Below are 22,352 nucleotides of genomic sequence, written 5' to 3'. Positions count from 1 at the left end.
GGGCCAGGTCCCCATGGGGTAAGGGTCAGCATGATGTCCCCACGGGGGGCCGTCTTGCCACTGCTTGGGGAACAAGCCCAAAATTCACAGGCCAGCTTTCTGGCCACTGGGAACTGGGACCTCCAGAGACCAGCGTTACTGACTTCCCCTGGAGGTTCTGACTGTGGTGACGCCACTCCGCGGCCGCTCAGAGCCAACGACCTGCAGCCTGTAGGGAACGCGAGGTGAGCCGGGCCCCTGCCCACACGCTCAGGAGGACGACTGCACGGACACGTGAACTCGCACCTGCACGATCACCACTGGGATTACGAGGACGATAAAGGGGTGCTCATTCACACCACGACCCAGTTAGAACTCGCCGGTCTGGATCTGACTACCGACCTCCATCAGCAAATGGGAAAAATATCGTTCGCAAGCCCTGAGACACGGGTCCCGTCCGCGGGGCTCTACTCTCCTCCTCGGGGACGGAGCCGATCCCGGGCCACGAGGAAGGGCCGGTCACCCCAGAGCGTGGCGGGCACAGGCCTTGAGCCATGACCCCTGGGTGGGCACCGAGTGCTAAGGGGACCCAGGCAATGGTGGTGAGACTCTCCTACGCCTGGGCGCGGTCCCGCAAAGGTCCTGCCTCTAGGGGATGACGCTGAACAGAGTCATGAAATTTTGATCCTAAAAAACACTCTTTAAGGTTCTTCATGCGTCAAGTGCGCCAATGTGTAACGTTTCGGTTTTTTCTGAATTTCACAGCGGCTGCCCCACGGTGGACGTGGCTGGTCTGTAACCTGCCATCCGCCCAGCAGCGCTCGCCCTCATCGGTGAATCACCTGCGAACCTTCTCGAGCTCTGGAGTCCATCAAGATGGCTCTTTTCAAAGTGTTTACTCTGTCACTCTGAGGACTCTCGGCAGAACGTGCTAAGGTGCTAGGGCAACCACAACTCCGAGGCCTTCCCACTTCTTTGGCACAGAGCACGCCAACGTCCTGCAACGTGTCAAAGAGCTGCAAGCTCAGGCTGGCTGGGGGAGGGGAGCGGGGGGGGCCCGGCCTCGGGGGCCCGGCCTCGGGGGCCTGCCAGGGAACCGGCAGCCTCCCCAGGGGAAAGAACGACGGACCAGCGGCCGTGCGGAGCTGGGGGGGTGGGGGGGACACAGCTCACCAGCGCGCCACGTGGGCCAGAGCCTAAGCCACTGCTTCCCTTCTAGCGGGTGGAAAACAAGCTGACCTTTTCCAGAGGGTGAGAGGCTCGTCCTGAGGGGAGAGCTGCACGGATGGCGACGGCCCGGGAGCGCCGTCGGGTTCCCAGGCGCCCTGAGGCTCCCCCAGACCCGAGGTGGCCGGGGTGGCCAGGCTCCAACAACTCGGGCACCTGTCTCCTTAGTCTGATTCTGAAGCCACGCGGGACACCGTGGCCCCGGGAGGGCAACCCCTGGGCCCGCGAGCCCCGCGGGCAGGACGGAGGTCGCGGCCTGCCGGTGGCTCTGTCTCCCGGTCGCGACGGGAGCAGCTCTGCGCCCGACTTCAGGGAGCTAACGGCACTCTGGCCGGTTTATGCTTTTTGACTTTATTTTCCCTTTGGCTAAATCTACCTTAATGTCACCTCCCTTGCTTTCAAGAAACATTTTGAAGGAAGGAAGGAAGGTCTGAAAAAATACGGGGATCACTGTTACTGGCTTCTCATAAAATCTTTCTAACCCTGAGAAAACTAATATTTCTTTTTTACGTTGTTCTGTACTTTTAAAAGCCCCAAAACACGGACTTTTAAAAGGAATTTGTTTAACGTTAGCTGTTTCTTATCCCAGGTCCCAGAGAATAATTCCTCCCTCACAGTCTGTCTGCGAAGGCTCCAGGGGCGGGGAGTCACCCCCTCGGGCTGTAAATCCCCCCCGGGCTCGGGAGCCCCTCCCGGGCAGAGACAGACGAGAGCAGCAGCAGCAGCAGCTCGGGGTGGGCAAGGGGCCCGGGAGAGGAGGCCCCCGTGGCCCTCGGCGCTGGCCTGGCTCTACCTGCACAACCCCTCCCCCAAGGACTCGAGGCCTGGGAGTCAGCCAGAGGGGGGCACCCCGCGTGCCAAGCCAATCTTGAAGCGAAAAGAAGAACATGGAAGGTGCCAGCTTCCATGCAAGGGAAGCCCTCGGCTAATCACGTCTACACAGTCAACGTCGGCTGAGCAGTCAGGCCGGACACTGCAGCTTTCCAACAGCAGAACACAGTGCCCTCCACTTACCATGATGACCGAGACCCCGGTGGTGGTGCTGTTCTGTTTGGGGAGCGCGTTATTAAAGTGCTGTTTGAGTTTACCTGTCACTTCCGCTTGCATATTATTCTCCTGGGAGGCATCATCCTACAGAAAAGAAAAGAATCAAATACAATGATTTCTGATCATCATGCCTAAATTGTGTTTTCTGTAACAGTCACCCCCCACCCGACCATCTCTTCCTAAAAGGATCCCTCTTTACCACAGGGTTAGGGGAACAGTTACCTTTTAAAAGTAATTACTGTTGTGTAGCAGCCTCAGAAAGACCTCAGGCCCTTTGCCCTGCTCCTTGAGCCTTGCTGGACTTGGCACCCATCTCCAGGACCACAAAGGAGGACACTCTTTAGACTGCTGAGACCCTTCCCCCCAAGGCACAAATCCCACAAATTTAGTACAGATCCCTCCCATGGAAACATCAAAATTAACGACATTTATTATTTTAATCAAGAATTCAGTTAGTTGTTGGTCTTTATTGCTCATAGAGAAAGAGGCATCTCAGCTACTCGGTCTAAGACCCAAATCACTTGGCAGGATCCAGAGAGCCTGAACCCCGACGGCAGGATGTGTGGGATGGCAGAGATGGTGGAGGGACTCAGGGAGCCACCGTCCGCAACAAACCAGCAGAAGCCCTTGGCTAAGTACATTAACCTCACTCTCATGGAACCTCTGAGAATAAGGGGAATGCAAACTCTCCAACCAGCACCATTTAATGGATCACATTTACCCTAAACCCAGAGGCACCACCAAGCCCAAAAGAACTAAGGTCAACATCACGCGGCCTCCACCCGGCTCCAGAAGGGACTGTCTCATCCTCTGTACCCATGGCAGGAGGTCTCCTGTGACTCTCCTATGACCATGTGCCATAAAGACACAGGGATCAGGGTCTGAAATATGCTCATCTCTGGGCAAATCCTGAAAACTCTCAAAGCTCAGAAGCATAGAAGGCAAAAGGTAAAATAGCTCCTGACAGGGTATCCGGACCAACTCTTCCATTTTGCAGATGAGGAAGGTGAGGGCCATAAAGGGACAGTGACTTGCCCAGGTCACTCGCAGAGCAGGATCAAATACTCCGAGATCCTCATGCCACCTGCTTTCTCGCCGAGAGCTATCTGCTCACTACTTGCTCAGGAGAAATAGCAGCCATTTCACCTGCTATGGAAAGTAGATGCAAAGCTCTGCGTGCACAAAAGTCACGGTGAGGAAGCAGGCTGATGGTCACGTTGCTTACAGATGTTCCTCTCTGAGAACGTGGGTACTTACTGACACCCAGGGGTGGCTCAGGATTTCTCCCGCAGTACACCGAGCTTCGACGTTTACCTGAAGCATCTGACTGATTAATTCCTGGAAAGAAAGAAAGAAAGAAAGAAAGAAAGAAAGACGACTATACAGGAGACGAAGCGGGGAATTCCAGCGTAAACACAGACATTTGAGTTTGCACCAAGTACTTCAAAGAACCAGCCAACACAGCTGCTGGGCCATTTCAACATCAAAGCTATTATCACCTACACCCCTGCTGCCTACGAGGCGGCTCCACGGACACGGCTGCTTCGTGGCGGCAGCAGCACAACAAGAGAAAGTCTCTCCTGGGCCTGCATTAAACCAAGATGTTCTCTCCGAGGACTTCTGGTTATTATCATCATTCCGCAGCGTAAAACCCGCAGTATTGTGCCTCTTGGCAAGTCAGTATGTCTCATTCCCACATTCTGATGAGTGTCCAATACATATTTCTTTAAAAAATGAAAGAACGAATGTTTAGGGCTCAGAAGAACGGAGGAGGGTGGCGGAGGCAGACTGGGAAGACAGCCAGTCCGGCCTTCAGATTTTGCTTCAGAGTTTCAGAGTCTATACCGTGGAACGAACTTAAAGAAGAAACCCACATTAAAGTCCGGAGAGCTGGAGCTCGCTACCAAGAGCCGCGACAGCCCCACCCGACCGAGGGGGGCCCCTCGAGAGAAAGCAGCAAACCCGCGGGAAAACCCCAGATGGGTACCTTTGCTGAGTCCGTGATGTTATCCCAGTAGGGGGCTGGAAACTCCAGCTTCCCAGCCAAGATCTGGTCGAAGAGATCTTCCTGGAGATTGTTCTCACTAAGTCAGTGACAAAGAAATGGAAGGAAAGGCAAGTCACTGTGCAGGTTTTCAACAAAATACTCACGGGAAGAACGGTGAGGAGTCCAGTCTCTTCGGCCTGGGCGTTTCCTATCTGAATCGCACTTGTTATGACACTTTCTTTCCTTCTAGACCATGAGCTAAAGAGCATTTCCATAGGCCTGGGTGTCAGGCAGAGAGAGGACACAAGACTCAAGAAGTGCGTGTAGCGGGCACAGTTTCAGCTGGGGAAGACGAAACGATTCTGGAGATGGATGGTGGTGATGGTTTCACGATACTGCGAATGTGCTTAATGCCACTAAACCTGCACATTTCAAAATGGTTAAAATGGCAGATTTTATGTATATATTTTGCCAAATAAAAAAAGGACTCAAGAAAAAAGTGGAATTCACAAATAATGCCAATTCTCATTTCAGGAAAAAACCACCTTAGCATCTGCCGTCACTTAATCTCTCATGGCAATCAGAGTGGAAAGGCAGCAAATCTGAGTCCGAGCTCCTTGCTCTTGTTCTTTCTCCTTTTCCAATACAACAGCCAAGATCACCGAAACAGCCAAGATACGAAAAAGTTATAAGGAGTCCAGAACCTGAATACAATATTCACGACATGATTAGCTCCCCATTGGAAACTGACTTTTGTTTAAGCTCAATTTGAAAAAAAAAAAAAAAAAAAAAAAAAGAGCCCATCCAAGACCGGCATCTGGAATTGCACATGTTGAGGTGGGCGTCCGTCCTCAGGCTATGCCTAACTGTGCTACCCTCAGACGTGCTCTTGCACACACGGCTGATGCCTAATGAATAAATGAGGACTTGCCTTTTGATGGAAGGAGCATGGAAATGTACAAACACTGCTGGGAAAAATTCAGGAAGCTGGAGGTTCCCCAACATCCCAGAAAACAGCCACAGCCCCAGAGCTACCCCACAGACACACGCCTGGTGGGTGCATCAGTGGCCCTAATGAAAAACAAAGTCATTAGCTTTTTAGGCCATTATAAAGCCTTCCTGGAAAACTCAGGATGGGCTGTTCGAGTCAAGATTAAAATCCTGCCGTCTCAGCTGGCAAGTGTGCCTCATCTCTCTTGGGGCTTCCCAACAGGGTGCCTATTGCTCAGCATGCTCACCCGGGGCCCCACCCGGCCTCTGGACAAAGCCCAGCCCTGCTAACCGCCTCTCAGGGTAAGCAACTGTGGTGACTGTAGAAATCAGTCATGTAGGGCAGTGCCTACAGACTAATTCCGGGGCTGTAAGTTGACGTGACAACTCCATTCCTGTTCAGTGAAAATGAGTATAGGCAAACCTCATTTTATCTCTGCTTCACTTTATCGCACTTTTCAGATATTGTGGGTTTTGTTTTGTTTTGTTTTGTTTTTTACAAAGTGAGGGTTTGTGGCAACCCTGCATTGGGCAAGTCTATCCGTACCACTTTCCAACAGTATTTGCTCACTTTCTGTCTCTGTGTCAAATCTGGTGATTCACCAAATGCTTCAAACTGTTTCATCATTATTCTGTTAGTTATGGTGATCTGTGATCACGGACTACAACTTGCTAAAGCTCAAATGATGGCTAGCAGTTTTTAGCAATAAAGTATTTTATTTTTTTAACTTTTTATTTATTTATCCATGAGAGACACAGAGGGAGGCAGAGACACACTCAGAGGGAGAAGCAGGCTCCATGCGGGGAGCCCAATGTGGGACTCGAACCTGGGACCCTGGAATCACGACCTGAGCTGAAGGCAGATTCTGCTCAACTACTGAGCCACCCAGGCGCCCCTATTATTATTATTTTTAAGGAGGCTCCATACCCAGCATGGGGCTTGAACTACCAACCCCAAGATCAAGAGCTGCAATCTCTACCTCCTGAGCTAGCCAGGCACCCCTATTTTTTTTTAACAAAGCATTTTTAAATTAAAGTACGTACATTGTTTTTTTTTAGACATAATGCTACTGCACACTTAACACACCACAGTACAGTGTAAACAAACTTTCTATGCACTGGGAAACCAGAAAATTCAGTGGACTCGCTTTACTGTGGCATCCGCTTTAAGGCAGGGGTCTGGGACGGCACTCCCGCACCTCCGAGGCATGCCTGCAGAGCCCGGGAGCTCTGTGGATCGCCGTGACATGTCACCAAGCCCCAGTGAATCAACATCTGCCAGTTCATGAAGTCTGGGCTGAGAGGCACAGTGAGCAGCAAAAGTCAGGCCAGACAACCTGGCAAGGCAAATGATCCCCACTGCTTTCCTGGAAAGTGCTTTTTCTAGGAGGGTGCACAAACTATTTCTTTCTATGTGTCTAAATGTTTTCTTTTTCACTGTTATTTCCCTACTGACTGAACTCAGCTCAGCTCTCCTTCAAAATGAGTGGAGGAGGCACGTAAGAACACACTGAGATTTCACAGACATCTTTAGAAGACTGGAGGGCCCCAGGAGACAACGTTAGAAAAAGATGTTTAAAATCACCCATTTCCAGAACCGTTCCTTTCAGCCATGCCTCTGTATTACTCATTACTTTTATTTTCTGGAATATTAAACAGCTTATATTTTGCTAATATATGTGGCTTTTGTTTTGCTAATAAACAGCTAAAAAGTTGGAAGTGGATCTGCAGCAAGTCATTTGGGTTCTTGGCAAAATATTCTGAGTCAACAAACAACAAGCCTCAGGAATTGGAAGGCGCCTTTTAGGATCCATGCTGAGAAATGCAAGCTCTTTGAGAGTTTCAGGCCACCCGTCACTAGAAGAGCAGAAAGATAATCTATCCTTCTAAATAGTCACATAGTAAAAGCAACTCTGATTAAATCTATACTGGACTTATGAACACATTTATATTCTACAGTCTGGCTGAGATGCATCAGGGTGCTTTTAAATCCTAAAACAATATATAGCCCATGGATCAAAGTGCAGCAAGCTGAAAAATGTACGTTAAGAAAAACTTTGAAAACAACAGGCATTTGCGTGCACACCCTTTTCAATGCCAAGTTGTTAAAGGTCTGATGTGGTAACTTGAAATGTTGTACACTATCTCACAAATGATGTTCAAACATTTCATTTACGGGGGTAATGAGTGTATGCTTCAGAAAAACAAAATTATCAGTACAGTCATGCAAATATCACTTTATGGCAGTGGCCCCAAGAACAGACTTGCTTAGACGATAACTAACCTTGTGGTTGTAGGACCATAACTTGAATATTAAGTCAGCAGCTTTCATAATGCAGCTTCACTGCTTCTGATTAGCCAGACTTACCTCCAGTTCCCACAAAAAAGCTGCTGTCCACTGAGCAACAAGTCATACATGCTGTTCAATCTCAGTCTCACTTTTGTCAAAAAGTAAAACGCAAAATCAAATTAAAAATAAATAAATAAATAACCCGCAGACTGCACTGGCATGTGGGAACACTAGAGGGAGTTGTGAGCACACATTCCTCTAAACTGATCCCTGAACCCTTTTCCATCCGATCTCAACTTGGGTTAACCAAGGAGAGGACTCTGCTAAATCTGGCCCAGTGATTCCGTGCCATCAAAACACACTACCCCCTGCATGTGACTTGTTCCCCAAACAAGTCATCACTAAAAACACCCAAAACACAATGTGATGGTAAAATGGCCACAAATTATCCCACTCCATGAATATACCTAGTTAATCTCTCACATGTACTATAGGCTCAGCTATTTGACTTGGTTTGGACAGTGGGACATCAGCCAATAAGTGTGAGCAAGCAGAGACTTGGAAAGTGGGTTGAGCAAGGGAACTTGCCCTCTCTCTGGCTGCTTTTGGGGATCCTGTATCCACCATCATGTGAAACGAGGCTAACCCACTGAATGCTGAAAGGCACTTGAACAAATCCCATCCATTTTCCTTGCTGACACTGAGCCAACTACCAGGCATGTGAGTGATGCCACACTGAACCAACAAGTCCCAATCAGCCAGCTCAGATCAGAAGAACTGCCCAGTGGGCCCACAGAATTGATTGACAGGTCTCCCCTCTAGAGTAGTTTATGATTCAGTACTTACTTACTGGTAAGTACAGTAATCCTACAGTCTGTGTAATCCACCCAAGCAATGGCCCTGATGGAAGACCATGCTGTTGCTGGCCAGGCAGAAAGAGCTTCCCAACTGCGGAAACCCAACCTGTGCTGTAAGAACAAGGTCCCACTCAAACACTCTAGCTTTCCTTTAACCTTGGTGATTTCCAGCCAAATGAGCTCCTGACTTATGTGACTCAGATGAGCATGCCTCCAGGCTCAGTTTTTTCTTCTTGATCAATATTCTAGTGATGGATATCTTTACACCATAGGCCCGTAGAGACGACTGACATCTCTGTATCTCTCTAGTGATATCAGTAAAAAGAAAACTGTTCAGCTCAATTGAAAACTGATCATTTAAAAAAGATACACCTGTCAATTTTTTCTGTATGTTTGAAAGCTTTATAATAAAATGTTGGGGGAGGAGCAGAGAATTAAACCTATTGGACTTACTGACCTCATAACTACACCATAAGTATGGCATCAGAGAATGTGCTTTCTTTACCATTTGATTCCTGACACTATTCTAAGTGCCTGGCATACAGGAGCTACTCAACAGTAGTTGTAAAATTAACACACACACACAGGACTAAAATGAGGAGAGAGCTCAAGAAAACTCAGAAGAAAATCATACTTGCATCATTAGGTGAACTTCTACTTCCAAGTCATGCTTTTTCTCCAAAGAGGGAGATGAAACAGACCAAAAGAGGTGCTGTAGCCAAAGCCCCGTACTCCCTTCATGTACACAGTGCTGGGTACTGGGTGTGTTCTGTGTCCTACATCACACACCCCGACACCTGTGTGTGGCCACCTCTGCTCCCCTCAGGTGAGATATGGAGTTACCAAGAGGAGGTCTATTTGTTCCCAGACCTATTTATGCTGAAAGTATTTATAATTCTACTTCATTAAATATTATGTGAACAGATGAAATTAATTGTAAAAGAAAAAGTTCAGGGTTTCAGAGTCTGTGAGAACTATGTTGAATGCTTTGGAAAGTGAGTTATTAAAAAAAAAAAAAAACCTGCTGTCAGATTAAGTAGGAGAAATGACTATTGAGAACTGGAAAAAGGTTTGTTTACCAGAAGGATCAGATTGCTTCACAAGGATCTTTAAATCTTACCACCCTTAAAAAAGCCTGAGAATGGAAATTGCGGACACTGGATGATGGGTGTGCTTTACAGAAAAATAAGCATAAGAAACTCAAGAGGACCATACACCAAGCAGAGGCCTTGGCCTCACACCCAAAGTGTGGTCATGAATATCCATTAATAGGTTGTAAACTGAGATAAAAAGTGAAAGGTATGTTTATATAATTTTTAACTGACATTTTTATTAACCAGTTTCTGGTCCTGATTGCCAGGACAAGAATGTCTGCTTCCTGATCAAAGGGAGAGACTTCACAATTCAAATATTGTTACTCAAAGAGCCACTGACCTTCGGAATGGTGGGAATCCACAGAGAAGTATGTATGTGATCACGCCTGCTGCCCAAATGTCCACCTTCAAGCCATAGCTGGGAACACAAAGTGGGTGGAGGGAAAAAATAAAGATATTACTCCCAGAGACCCTCCATGTTACTGGAATACTTGCCTTTGTTATAAAAAAAGGTTTTCTCAGTGTCAAAGCACTCATCTCACATGGAAGAATTAGCTGCCCTTTGGACAGAGGCATCTATTCTTCTCCCAACCTAACCACAATCTTGGGAAGTACTGCCCTATTTCCAAGACTGGCCTTGGGACAAAAGTCCAAGCCTATGGCTCCTGGACATAGAAGTGCAAAGTCACGGTACAGGTAATACTCCCCCCACCTTCCCTACCTTCCTAGGAGGCACATGAATACAGAGCAGCTGGAGCAGCAAAACATACCTTTTTCAACTATTAACCAAAGCCACCAGGAGTCTTACCCAGTTTCAGCAATTATTTCTGGAGCCACGTAGGTTGGCGTGCCACAGACTGTATATAAAGGGCCTTCCACCACTGTGGCCAGCCCAAAGTCTCCCAGTTTCAAGGACTTGGTTCCATCGGGGTATTCACACACCTGGAACAGAAACCAGCCAAGAATCAGCAGTAGTTTCTTTTCTCAACGATTTCAAAAGGGCTCTTGGAACGAAGTAATAAAGACATAGATACATGTATCAATCAGCTAAAAAAAAAAAAAAAAAAAAACTCCCCCTGTGATAGTAACACCATGATTTATTTTTGATGCTTTAAAGCTCTAAATCATTTCTTTAGAAATTTGCATGATTGTGTGAAACGTGAATGACCGTATCTTTCATCTTTGTAAAACACTCCTTATCTGGGAGTATAATGAATCCGTGTGCATGCTGACACAAGAGTCAGGGATGGAGGTAGCTGCTTTCCCAGCATGGCTTGAAAGGCTTCCAAACCTGGGAGCGGGAAACTGACCTTTGGTGCACACTCACCGTGTGTGAGGTACTTGAGAGACTCGAAATGGTGTTTCTTAAGTGTCCACTAAAACACTCGCATGTTTCATTTAGAACATAAGATCAGGACGTGTTCTTTGGGCAGTCAATGCTGAATATAAATATTTTATAAGGGAAAACATTGGAGGTTTAGAAAGAAAATAAACTTTAGGGTCAGGCAGCCTGAACCTGAAAAACCAACACTCCTCTCGTTTTTTGGTTGCATGACCTCCAAGAGTCACTCCCTGAGCGTGTTTCATCTGTGAAGTGAAATGAGACTAGTCCCTAACCTATGGGCTGGTGTGAAGACTTGAATCAGGGTTCAGTGAATGCTCCTTTTTTCCTAGAAGGACTGGCTGGTAAGATCAAATCATTATTGTATAGGAAACGGTTTCACAATGCTGGTGAAGATGTGAATGCTTTTTGCTTACAGGGGAAGCAATCTTCCTAGAAAACATTTCAGCAACATGTAAATTTCTTAAAAATTATTTATAACCTTTGATCTAGTAAATCTACTTCTAAGAACTAATCCTAAGGGAACAGAGATGAACCCAAAGGTTACACACAAGGCCACCAATCTCAGAATTTATCTATGTTTTTAAAAACTTGAAGGACAGTGACTTCATAAATCATGGTACATTCCTATAATAAAATACTAGCCAGTTACTAATAAGCACATTTCAAATAACTATTAATCTTATGGAAAACAGTCACTATATTACACAAAAAAAGAATATTCTAAATTATATATTCAGTATAATGCACCAAAATGTTCGGTTTCTTTCTAGTTGATAGTACTAAAGATTACTTTAGCTTTCTTCTTTATACTTCTCACCAGTTTCCCAAATCTTTACAATGAACATGCATTGGTTCTATAATCAGGAAAAATTAATTTTATATATAAGCAAATTTTCCTATCGGATAAAAGCCTGAAAGTTACATTTTAAATAGATGGTTTTTAGATTTCACTGCGTTAATTTTAACATGCCTATTTATCTCTTGGATTTCCATTTTGAAAATGGTGGATTTCAGAGAATAATTGCAGAGATCTAACCTGTACTTATGTAATGTCTTTCTCTACTTTTACATTTTAGTTCTACTTAATTTGCTTTTCCTCATATTTTACTATGAACTGAACCAGATCCTCATCCAAACCACTCCTTACTAAAGAATGAACAATTTAGAAAATTATGTTTTTTCAAGATAAGCATGTTAATAATATCTTCCATTAGTCTGATACTTAATGAGGGGGAGTGATTTATACAGACATCATGGAAAAGCATCAGAACCTCAGGGCTCCCCACCCCCGCCCCGTGATACCCAATCTGTAGAGGCATTTACAAAGTAAGTCACTGAAATAACTTCCGTACCTGTGATGTCCTCATCAGTTTAAGAAGAATGTTTTTCACCTTAGTATCTTAGTAACTGCTTCCACAGTTATGTACTAAGTATGCATCCCCAGCACACATCTTTATGACTTTCAAGTTTCATGGGAGTAATGGTGAGGCTGTTGAGTTCCTCACAGATATTTATCATTCTGAGTCAGCCACAACTCAGCAGAGGCATATTCAAAGCTACTAATGATTTAGCCTAAAGCAAGAGAAACCAGGTTCTCAGTCATGCCAAGGTCTTAGGACGACTTTCCATCCATTATGTTGAATGTAAACATTAACGAGAACAATCCGATATAGAGAATTACAGTTAGAATTTATGATGCATTTACTGAAATCCAGACTTCAGAAATTCCCTAAGTAATTGCAGTGATAAGAACAGTCTAAGCAACATAATTTTAAATGTCTGTATCATAAAGGCAAAAAAAAAAGTTTTATTAATGTCATTATTATTTTGTTTTTACAACTTTAAAATACACTCATTAGGTACGTTTTATTGAAAAATAGTGTTTACTTTAGACATGCAATTTACAGATGCCTAGGGGTATTTGAGGGTTGTTGTCAGATACTCAGAAGTCCCCGAAGCCCCATTCCTCATATCCCCTATAAGGAATTCAGAGTCAGATGCAGGAGCATAAATAGAAAGGTACTGGACAGTTCATAATCACTGAATTATGTCTGGGCAAGTGGCACTCCTTGGCTAAACATCAAAAGAGAAGTGTCCTAAGGAGCAGACAAGCCTGAAATAATATTTTATCTGATTCATCTCTTCCCAACACTAGACACAGAGGCAAATATGTGAAAGATAATATGAGTATATTTCAAATCTTAGCTGGAGATTCTCTTCAAAGCAGGAATATGTATAAATCTACACATTTGTGACACTGCTTTAAGAGACTGACACAGATATACACACATATGGCATTGCTTTAAGAGACTAATTTTAAGAAAGGGCTGAACAAATGCACAGGGACTCCAAGGGCCTTCTGTTCTGGCAAAGTTTGCTGCATTCTCTCCCCGGTTACTGACCTCCTCACAGAACTTTAGAGATTCCAATATTTTCTCCACACATTATCTCACTGGACCTCAGAATTCCCACCCCCACCACCACCCCCAGCCCAGTGAGTAGGAAAATAACTGTTGCCTGTATTACAGATGAAGAAACTGAGGCACAGAGACTCAGGTTACTAGAAGCTACCAAGTAGGGGTGCCAACCAACACCTTTACCGTCCCGCAGCACCATCCCACAACTGGTTCCAGGTCTGGGAGCCAGAGGAGGCCTGGCAGACGCGGCCTGCTGCCTGCACCAACACACAGATGCTGAGCGAATCCCAGCGATCACGACTGTGAGAACTCCAGCCCTGCGGTGTTCAAATGCCCCACCACACGCTGAGAGATGCTCTGTCAAAAGTTGCACTCAGAATGCAAAAGTTAAAAATGTGAGGAATGCAGATCCCACATACGAAGTGAACGCTGCATGTTCTCTAAATAAAATGTCAACATAATGATTTAGAAGGGCTTCAAATATGAGAAACCAACCCTCTTCTCTCCCCAGTCCCCAGAACTCCTGGAAAAGCAGAATTTATCACTGGTCTCTCATAGTTAAGTCTGACAGGGCACCACCAGGCTGTAACTCACAGCATTAATGGCCACCCCTGTGCTCCCTGACACGGTGACCCATACATCTCTGCTGGCAGGGTTTTAAATTATGACACTGCTCCCAGAGAAGGGGATGCAAATCAGATGTCTGAATGCTCTGGTGTTTAAAAATGGAATTTGTTTTTAGAGTAGGAAGAGGCTGACTGTCACTCTGTGTATTTACCTTTAGTGCCTCAACATCACCCTCATCGTCAGGCAATGCCAATCGGCTGACCAAATGTAGAATCTGCAGAGTGGTCTAGTTAAGTTTTCAATGGCAGGCACATATTTTACTTAGATATGTGCAGCTAAGGGCTTGCAAAGCCTGACCTTTTTATATCACACATTAGCCTCATCTAGACATCTTCTTTATCATCTTCTTCCTTTTCCTCCCCTTTGGGTAGCACAGTGGGGCCGCTATAGGTCTTGAAGAGGGGTGAAGATGCATCTAGGGCAGGTTAGGCTGGACGAGGGAGTTTTATCTAACTTCCTGGTCACATTCTGAGACACGTCATGTTGGAAACTCCAATCCCCATCACAGGACCTTCCTTCAATGTGTGACAAGAGAAAAGGACGCAGTAACAGGCTCTGAGATGTTACACACATTGTGAGTGGAAAAGAGGAGAAAGAGGAGGAGAGAGTGGAATCCATGAGCTGGGAAACGGACACTCCCTGGCTTATAGGCAAGTTCGCTAATGCCTCAGTCACCTTACCTTCCTCACAGGGCCTCCAATAATCAGAGCTGCAATACAGGCTGACTCCACAGTAACCTACTATCCTTAGGGACCTGTGGCTCTGTATTCCTAGAAAATGTCAATAAAAACAGCCACCAGGGTGAGGTGGCCATGGGCAGCAGGAAGAAACAAAGGAGGCATTCTCTTTAATACCATGGCATTTGCGTCTGGCCACAGCCAGATAAAGCCCTGTTACGTTTGCTTGGGAAGCCCCTGGCCAACTTCAGTTCAGGAGCCCGGGCCTGATAGACACGGTGAGAAGACTGTTTTGAGGAGAGAACATCATATCCTCACTTCTATGCTGAGGCCCAGTTTACAGTTCTGTCTCCATTCCTCCTTTGAGTTCATAAAACCCAGTCCATGATACATCTTGTTTTTACAGAGAAAGGGTATTTATTTTCCCAATAGGAAAATCTAGACAGGAAATATAATTCCTCAAGGCAGAAGACAGTAAGAAAAAAAAGAAAAAACCTCACATACTTTTAAATGGATACTCAGAAATCATCAAATGGTATTGCCAGAAGTAGAAAATGGACACTCTGAATTAGCAGAAAGTCCCCAGGATGGCCTAAAAGCCTAAACATCAACACATATGCCTTTCAACAATTATTTGTAGAGTACAAGTATGAGACAAACTGTAAAGATTTGTGTTCAAGGGACACCTGGGTGGCTCAGTGGTTGAGCATCTGCCTTTGGCTTAGGTTGTGATCTCGAGGTCCTGGGATTGAGTCCCACATCAGGCTCCCCACAGGGAGCCTGCTTGTCCCCTTGCCTATGTCTCTCCCTCTTTCTCTGTGTCTCTCATGAATAAATAAACAAAATCTTAAAAAAAAAATGACTTGTGTTCAAGTATTGGCTGCTGCCTGAGTGCCTGTCAATGCTCTGTCACCAACCACTTACTCCACATCCACCATGTACTTCCTTGGCCCTAGTCCAGGGCACTGGTGATATGGAAATAATTGAGACACAAACCTTGCCCCTCATGGTGCTTATCTAGAGAAGGAGTCACCCAAGTATGTGATAAACTCACCACAGTAGGTCATGTACAGCAGCAACTAGGGGTGGCCGAGACTAACTCTGTCCAGGTAGATAGGAGTGATGTCAAAGAAGACATGTCTTTTGCTCAGTGTCTTAGAAGATAAACATTTGCCACATTGCTGGGAGAGAGGGCATTGCAAATGTAGACCAGTATGGAAATGAGCAATGATATGCAATGGTGCTGACAAAGTTAAGTCTTAGCTAACGACTGGGGATGGAAAAATCTGAGTTTGGATTATTAGGATAGAGAATACTCATAGAACCCCACCTCCTATGCGGTAAATGATGACAGTACTCAGTCCTGAAAGGTAGAAATAGGAAAAAAAAATGGTCTTGTGTATGTTCTGGGGGATGTGTGCTTGTCAAAGCCCCTAATCAGCTTCTCTGAAATTCCTCTACCATGTAGACACAAAGATTGGCCCAATTAGGAAGCTGTGTTTATTAAGGCCACCATGGAGGTGTGCTAAATATGGCACGAAGGTAAGTGCCACTGTGGACGATGGGTGGGGAAGGGTTAGACAGAGGGGAGGCTAGAAAGGCAAACTGGGACCAGATTATGAAGCCCTCTGAATGCCACAGACTTCCTTCTGTAGAACAATGGAACGCATGAGACTTTTCAGCAAGAAAAATTAGCTGAGTCTCAACTTCTATACCTGCAAAGCTGAGATAAATGAACTAGATTATTCCCAAAGTTCTGTCCTGCACATAAACAAACCATCGTATTCTATTTCTGTCTCCTATAAGCTCCTAGTTCTATCTCTAATTTATTTTTTCAGAATAAAACTTCAGAGGTTTTGCCTCAATTTTCCTTCTTACCTTTTTTTAGTACCATCAACCAAAATGTAAACAGAAACGTGTTTCCTAATGTCTGATAAACAATAAATGCAGAAATGCATATCAATTCAAGAAATCCATTACCAATTTATGGTCATTGAATTGAGTCATGGTGATTCTCTAAGTTTAAATTCTCTCAGTCCCTTTTTGCAGGATTGGTACAGACTCTAAAGTGGTATTGTTTGCATGTGATCATGTCATTTTTAATGACAATTTATGCAAATTAATTGGAACAAAAAAAGCAGAGATGACATACCAAGAGGTTCTCTGGCTTGATGTCTCTGTGCACAATGCTGAGGCCATGAAGATACCTGAGAGCGTTAGCCAGGTTGAACACCATCGCACTGCCGTCCCTCTCAGTGTACTTGGTTGAAGAGGTAATTGCGTCAAAAAGATCTCCACCCTGATGGACACATAAAAGAACACAACAAAATGTCAACGGTTACAATCCTATGAAAGTAACAAAGAAGGTTCATCAGCCTAGAGTAGATGAAAAAAAAATGATACAAGTGCCATGAACAATTATTATAAATAATGGAAGTTTCAAGGTAGCAAAACATTTCTTCAATTAGGTCCTCCAACAATATGATACGTCTTGGGATTTGGCACCAATGAAATCTCTTGAAATCTCTGCATCCTCTTACTTTGACCAATTCCATCACCAGAAAGAGCTCAGTAGCTGTTTCCATCTCCTCAACCAGCATGATGATATTTGGATGTTTCACCCTGCGCAGGATTGACACTTCATTCTCAATCAGGTGCTCCTGTCAAAGGAAGGGTTTAGAGAGGTGGGTCAGAAACCACAGAACCCTCTGCTCTAACTCTATATTCTGGAAGATGCCCTACTGTAGATTGGACACCGAGGAAAGCATCTCCCTTGGCGCAAAGACAAAACCAAGCCCCGGCAGAGTTTGTTTCCATAGGGACAGGACAAGTCAGCGTGACACATCATTATCACTAAAAAAAAGAACTGATATCCTTGAAAGGGCTCAGTGGTCTGCCCTGGCACAGAAAACATACTGCTTCTTGTCTCTTCATTACCTCCAACACCCTACGAGGTCATGACACTGTGAAAGCTTCAGCAAATGGCACTGTACTTTGTGATTCAGCTGGAACCACCTTTCTCTCTCTCTCCCTCTCTCTCTCTCTCTCATTCTCTCTTTCTTTCTTTCTTTTAAGAAAGGGAGAGAAAGAATGTTAAGCAGGCTCCACGCCCAGTGCAGAACCCAACACAGGGCTCGATCTCATGAACCCAAGATCTTTACCTGAGCTACGGTCAAGAATTGGATGTTTAACTGACTGAGCCACCCAGGTGCTCCTGGAACCACTTTTTAATTTGAGTATACACTCAAATTCAAGATCAAGTATACAAGGAAACCTGCATGTGTACGGAATACAACTTGAGCATTAATTTTTTTTTTTTTTGTCTTTAAACCATTACTAATACGAGTTTGAATTTCATGTTGAGCTTATGAGGGAAAAAAAAAGTTCTTCCTCTGTGGCTGGGTATGGAAGCATTCACCAGAAGGATGTTCCTTACCATCTCGTATTTCAGAAATCAGGAAACATAGAGTACCACAGGGACTACTGTTCTCATTTTAACTCTAACCACTTCCCTGAAAATACTACCTGATTATCAATCCTGGTGAGTCATGCAGCTGGGATCAGCACTGTAGCAAAATGTTTACCCACAGCATTAAGGAATTCTTCTCAATACACCAACCATGAATCATGAACAACTACCGCTCTATTTTTATTATGAGACATGAAAATATTTCAATAATTCACATTTGTTGATCGTCATTAGCTATAACAATGAATTATTTTGAATTTAGGGTATGCGCTGTAAAATTAACTAATTGCCCTCTGACATATTCTGGGTTTTCAAATACAACTTTTACATAAAACTTACCATATAAAAGATATCGCTTGCTACCTAAATATACCCATGTACACATGTGTGTGTTTGTGTGTGTGTGTGTTCCCCTCCTATTGTCCCTTTTGCCTTTGCTATCATGAATCTCAGCACTAAACTTAGTGTTCCACTGCAGGAGCAAGAGAATTACCCTTAGGTCAAGATATCATTTAGGTTCTTCACTGGTCTTCATGCATCCATGTGTGTATGTCTTTTTACTCTAAGTTACCTCAAATAGTCTGACAATACATGAAGTATACACTATAACGAATGAATAGCACCCACAGAAAATCTATGCAAGGTCTGCACATGTGGGCCATAAAATCAGAGATGAATGCACTGTGCTTGTCCAAGTGGTCACTCAGTGTTGGCAAATGACAGTGCAAATGCTAAACAGAAGTAGGAAAGGAAGAACCAACATTTACTAGGAATCTAGTCACTAGGTCAGTCTCTTTGCAAAGAAAGTACTGTGTAATGTCTTAATACTTTATCCTTAGGATCATCTTTTGAGGGAAAATGCAACACCTAGGTTTCTGATGTCCAAGCACACATTTTTTGTACTACACAACAATATCACCTTTTAAAGAGGAATGCTTTGGTAAAAGTCAGAATTTTTCAAAGTGAAAAATAATTGCTGCAAAGCTGAGAACACCGGATTCCTTAAAAAGATAGGAACTAGGGGTAGTATTCCAGTGAGTTGTGGGGGCAAGTAGAACCACACTAGGCTTTGTGCAGGGAGGAGAATCTAAGCCCCTTAATGAGCAGGGCTGGGAAGTCTGTGCCCAGCTCGGGACTCAGCAAATGCTTCCCCATTTCCTGGAAGCATAGCGGTTCTCAGACCCAAAGAACCACAGCTGGGAGGCTGGGGACAAGGCCACCTACCTGTTTCCAGTCCCACATATCTAAGTTACAGAGCTGCAGTGCCTTGGGCCCTCCCGAGGGAGCAGCTGTACAGCCAACTCCTTGTGGCCACAGAGACAAAGACTCTGAGCAAACACTCCACATCTGTTCACTTATTTCGAGGCCTCTGGATCACCTGTACCAAATTTGTCCTTTATCACACCAACAAGCAGAGTTAGGTGTACTTTTGTGAACATGTAAAGGCGCGCAACTGCATTTCTTTCACTCTATCTGAAGCCAAGACAACAGGAGTCACAACCATTGTAGTAAGAGAGGCATTTTATTTCGAAGCTAAATGGATCTATCACTTCGGTTTTCCTCCCTCCTCTCTATTTCCTCTGAAGTTTCAAGATACACCAATTTACATTTACCTCTATTCAGGGGCTCTATTAGTGATACTAATTGAGAGTGACATATGTAAAATAATGCCCGTCACCAGTACCCCAGGAGCTCTCTCAAATTGGAGTTAAAATAAGATGTCTACCACCTAGGGAGATGACACCTCTCAAAAGTCATCTTTTTAAATAAAGGGTTCAAGAGAAAGTCTTCTGGGAACTTTCTATATTGTGGACCTCCCCCCAGGACCACCGGCAGTGTTACATTCGAAATCCTGAGCACTGAGTAGTGCACCACTTCCTCCACCACTGCTTATCAGCTCAGCTCCTGTGCTCTCCTGGACACCGGTGAGGGCTCTGAGCGCACAGTGAACGTTGGAATGTGGCAGACGTTAGCCTTTGTCTCTCGACCTCTGACTGTGCCTGTAAAACTGCCTAGGAAGGAACAGTCCACTTTTTAAACTAACCATCATCGGGAGCAAAACAAAAGTAGTCCATAAAAATCTTTGCGGATGTCATCTCCGATTTCTTATGCAACCCCTGTGGCATCATATGTAAAAACACCCTCTAGATTACATTTGCCAGAAAAAAAAAATCTCTCTCGATGCAATATGAACATCACTTTTATCTCGAACTGCAGTGAACTTAGGTTATTCAAGGATTCTCACTCCAAATAATTTACATATGAATCACTTCATGGCCGTGTTCCCTGGTTCTGAGTGAGAGTAAATAGCAAAGAAAACTGCTAACCTGGCACAGGATACCACCTTATCTTTGGCCACGGTGATTTTTAATGTGTGTGAGAAAGAGAGATGCTTTAGGGAATAAACAACTGCCCCAAACGCAACTAATCATCTTGTCGCTACACGCCCCAGCCCCACAAAGCAGCCCTTTCCTCTGGTGCCCTCTGTCCTTCTGTCTGCTCAATGAAAATGGTTGGTTGCCCAAAGCAGACGGGGGTTCCCCCAGCCCCTCCCTCATCCTCTCACATAGTCCATCAATCCCCAAATCCTGCCTCTCAACAGCTTCTGAATCCATCCATTCACTTCCATCCCTGTTGTCAATCTCTTGCCTGGACCTGCAGGCATTTGCACAGGTTTTCTCTGTCTGGAACCCATCCCCCCAATACGCACACTCCTTGGGGAAACTCCTATGTATTCCTTAGATCTAGATTGGATCTCACCTCCTCTAATTAGCCTCCCCTGCTCAATCCTGACTGGGTGAGGCACCTTTCCGACCTCCCTTGGCTCCCCCTATGCTTTGTTGCAACCACTGCTCTCACCCTGTTGTCTGGAAGTTTCTGTTTACCTTGTTCTACAGCAACCAGCATAGTTAGTTCTGAAGTGTCTAAGTGAGTAAATAAACACATCTTGCATCGCTCTTGGCCAACAGTGGTTTTCCAGCTGGTATCCACTATGCTTAATGAGTATTGCTCCCCAGTAAGAGGGAAAAATACTCAAATCATCCCATGTGATTTCTATGGTAGATGTATGTAGCAGATTGAATAATGGCCACACAAAGATATCAAGCCCTAACCCCTGGAACTTGTAAATATTACCTTATTTGGAGAAAGGACCTTTGCAGATGTGATTAATGATTCTGCAATGAGGAGATAACTCTGAATTATCTGGGTGCCATCACAACTGTCCTCATGATTAGAGGAAGAGGGAGATTTCACAGAAAAAAGAGGAAAAATAAACACACAGAAGGGAGTAAAGACAGAGGCAGAGATTGGAGTGATGTGGCTGCAAGCCAAGGAATGCTATCAAGCCACCAGAAGCTACTCAAAGAACACATTCTCCCCTAGAGCTGCAGGGGGAGTATGGATCTCAGACTTCCGGCCCCCAGAATGTGAGAGAACAAATCTCTGCTGTCACAAGCCACCAAGTTCATAGGAATGTATTCCAACAGCCTCAGGAAACTAAAGCAATATACATTTGGATTTATGTCATGCATTCATCACCTACGCATACTGGGCCCAAGCACAACTGTGGGAAGAGAAGGGCAGACCACCTCAAGGCACCAGAAAGCTCAGAGCTTCATACACGACACAAATTTATAATAAGTGATCATTAGAATGAACACCATTTAGAATATTAGAAGAATTCTTGCATTTACAAACACCACAGCTTTCTCAACAGCCTCCAGAAATCTGGCCTGCCTCCCGCCGGGCAGATCCTGTGCTCATCTCCTACTCAGAGGCACCTAACACACTCTCCATCCCCTGGGCCTTTGCTCAGGCCGTGTTGGCCACCTGGAAGGCTTTTCTTTCACTGCTGCCTATTGAAATCCTAACCACTGCTGGAGTTCCAGCTCAAATGCTTGCTCTACAGCGTCTTCACTGATCACGTACTTCTCACGTGTTTCCTCCAAACTCCCATTACATTCTCTGCAGAACTGGTATTAGTTTATCTGTTAAATTACCCTATTTCTGGCACACTTTCTTGGACACACATCAAAGTTTAGGTAAATGAGTAAACTAATTTAATGATATAATTGTATATTACAGAAAAGCAAACAGAAGGCCAGAAAGGTTAACTTTTTTTTTCTCCAGGTTCTTATTACATGAACAAATGAGTAAACTGAACTTAAATAGGGAACACAGCACACTGGCTAATGTACAGGCTACATAATCAACTAGCACAAAATTCCAATCACTGCTCTGCCTCTGTATGACTTTTGGGAAGCTATTAAATCTGGACCTCTTTTATTAATGAAACTGGTATATCCCGTTTAGCAAGTCATTAAAAGTAATGTGCAAAATATCTC

At 44.7% G+C, this 22,352-nt stretch overlaps 1 protein-coding gene across 15 annotated transcripts in view; it reads right to left on the bottom strand.

Moving 5' to 3' along the window:
• The window catches only part of DCLK2 (doublecortin like kinase 2), a 245,108-nt gene that overhangs the window by 101,815 nt on the left and 120,941 nt on the right, over positions 1–22,352 (bottom strand). For 8 of the 15 annotated variants that reach the window (XM_072773590.1, XM_072773592.1, XM_072773591.1 and 5 more), the window contains 7 exons: positions 17,078–17,197; positions 16,690–16,836; positions 10,280–10,413; positions 9,812–9,889; positions 4,241–4,337; positions 3,511–3,591; positions 2,221–2,337 (listed from right to left, as the gene is read on the bottom strand). In XM_072773590.1, the coding sequence (XP_072629691.1) occupies positions 2,221–2,337; positions 3,511–3,591; positions 4,241–4,337; positions 9,812–9,889; positions 10,280–10,413; positions 16,690–16,836; positions 17,078–17,197 (774 nt within the window). Of the gene's footprint in view, positions 1–821; positions 978–1,080; positions 2,338–2,475; positions 2,610–3,510; positions 3,592–4,240; positions 4,338–9,811; positions 9,890–10,279; positions 10,414–16,689; positions 16,837–17,077; positions 17,198–22,352 lie in introns of those variants that run through there. The other 7 variants (XM_072773583.1, XM_072773586.1, XM_072773584.1 and 4 more) reach the window with 4 other exon arrangements.

The sequence above is a fragment of the Canis lupus genome, chromosome 13 (genome assembly GCF_048164855.1).
Source record: "Canis lupus baileyi chromosome 13, mCanLup2.hap1, whole genome shotgun sequence".
NCBI classification, from domain to species: Eukaryota; Metazoa; Chordata; class Mammalia; order Carnivora; family Canidae; genus Canis; species Canis lupus.
The sequence above is the reverse complement of the archived record's forward strand: the minus strand, read 5'-3'. Positions and strand labels throughout refer to the sequence as shown.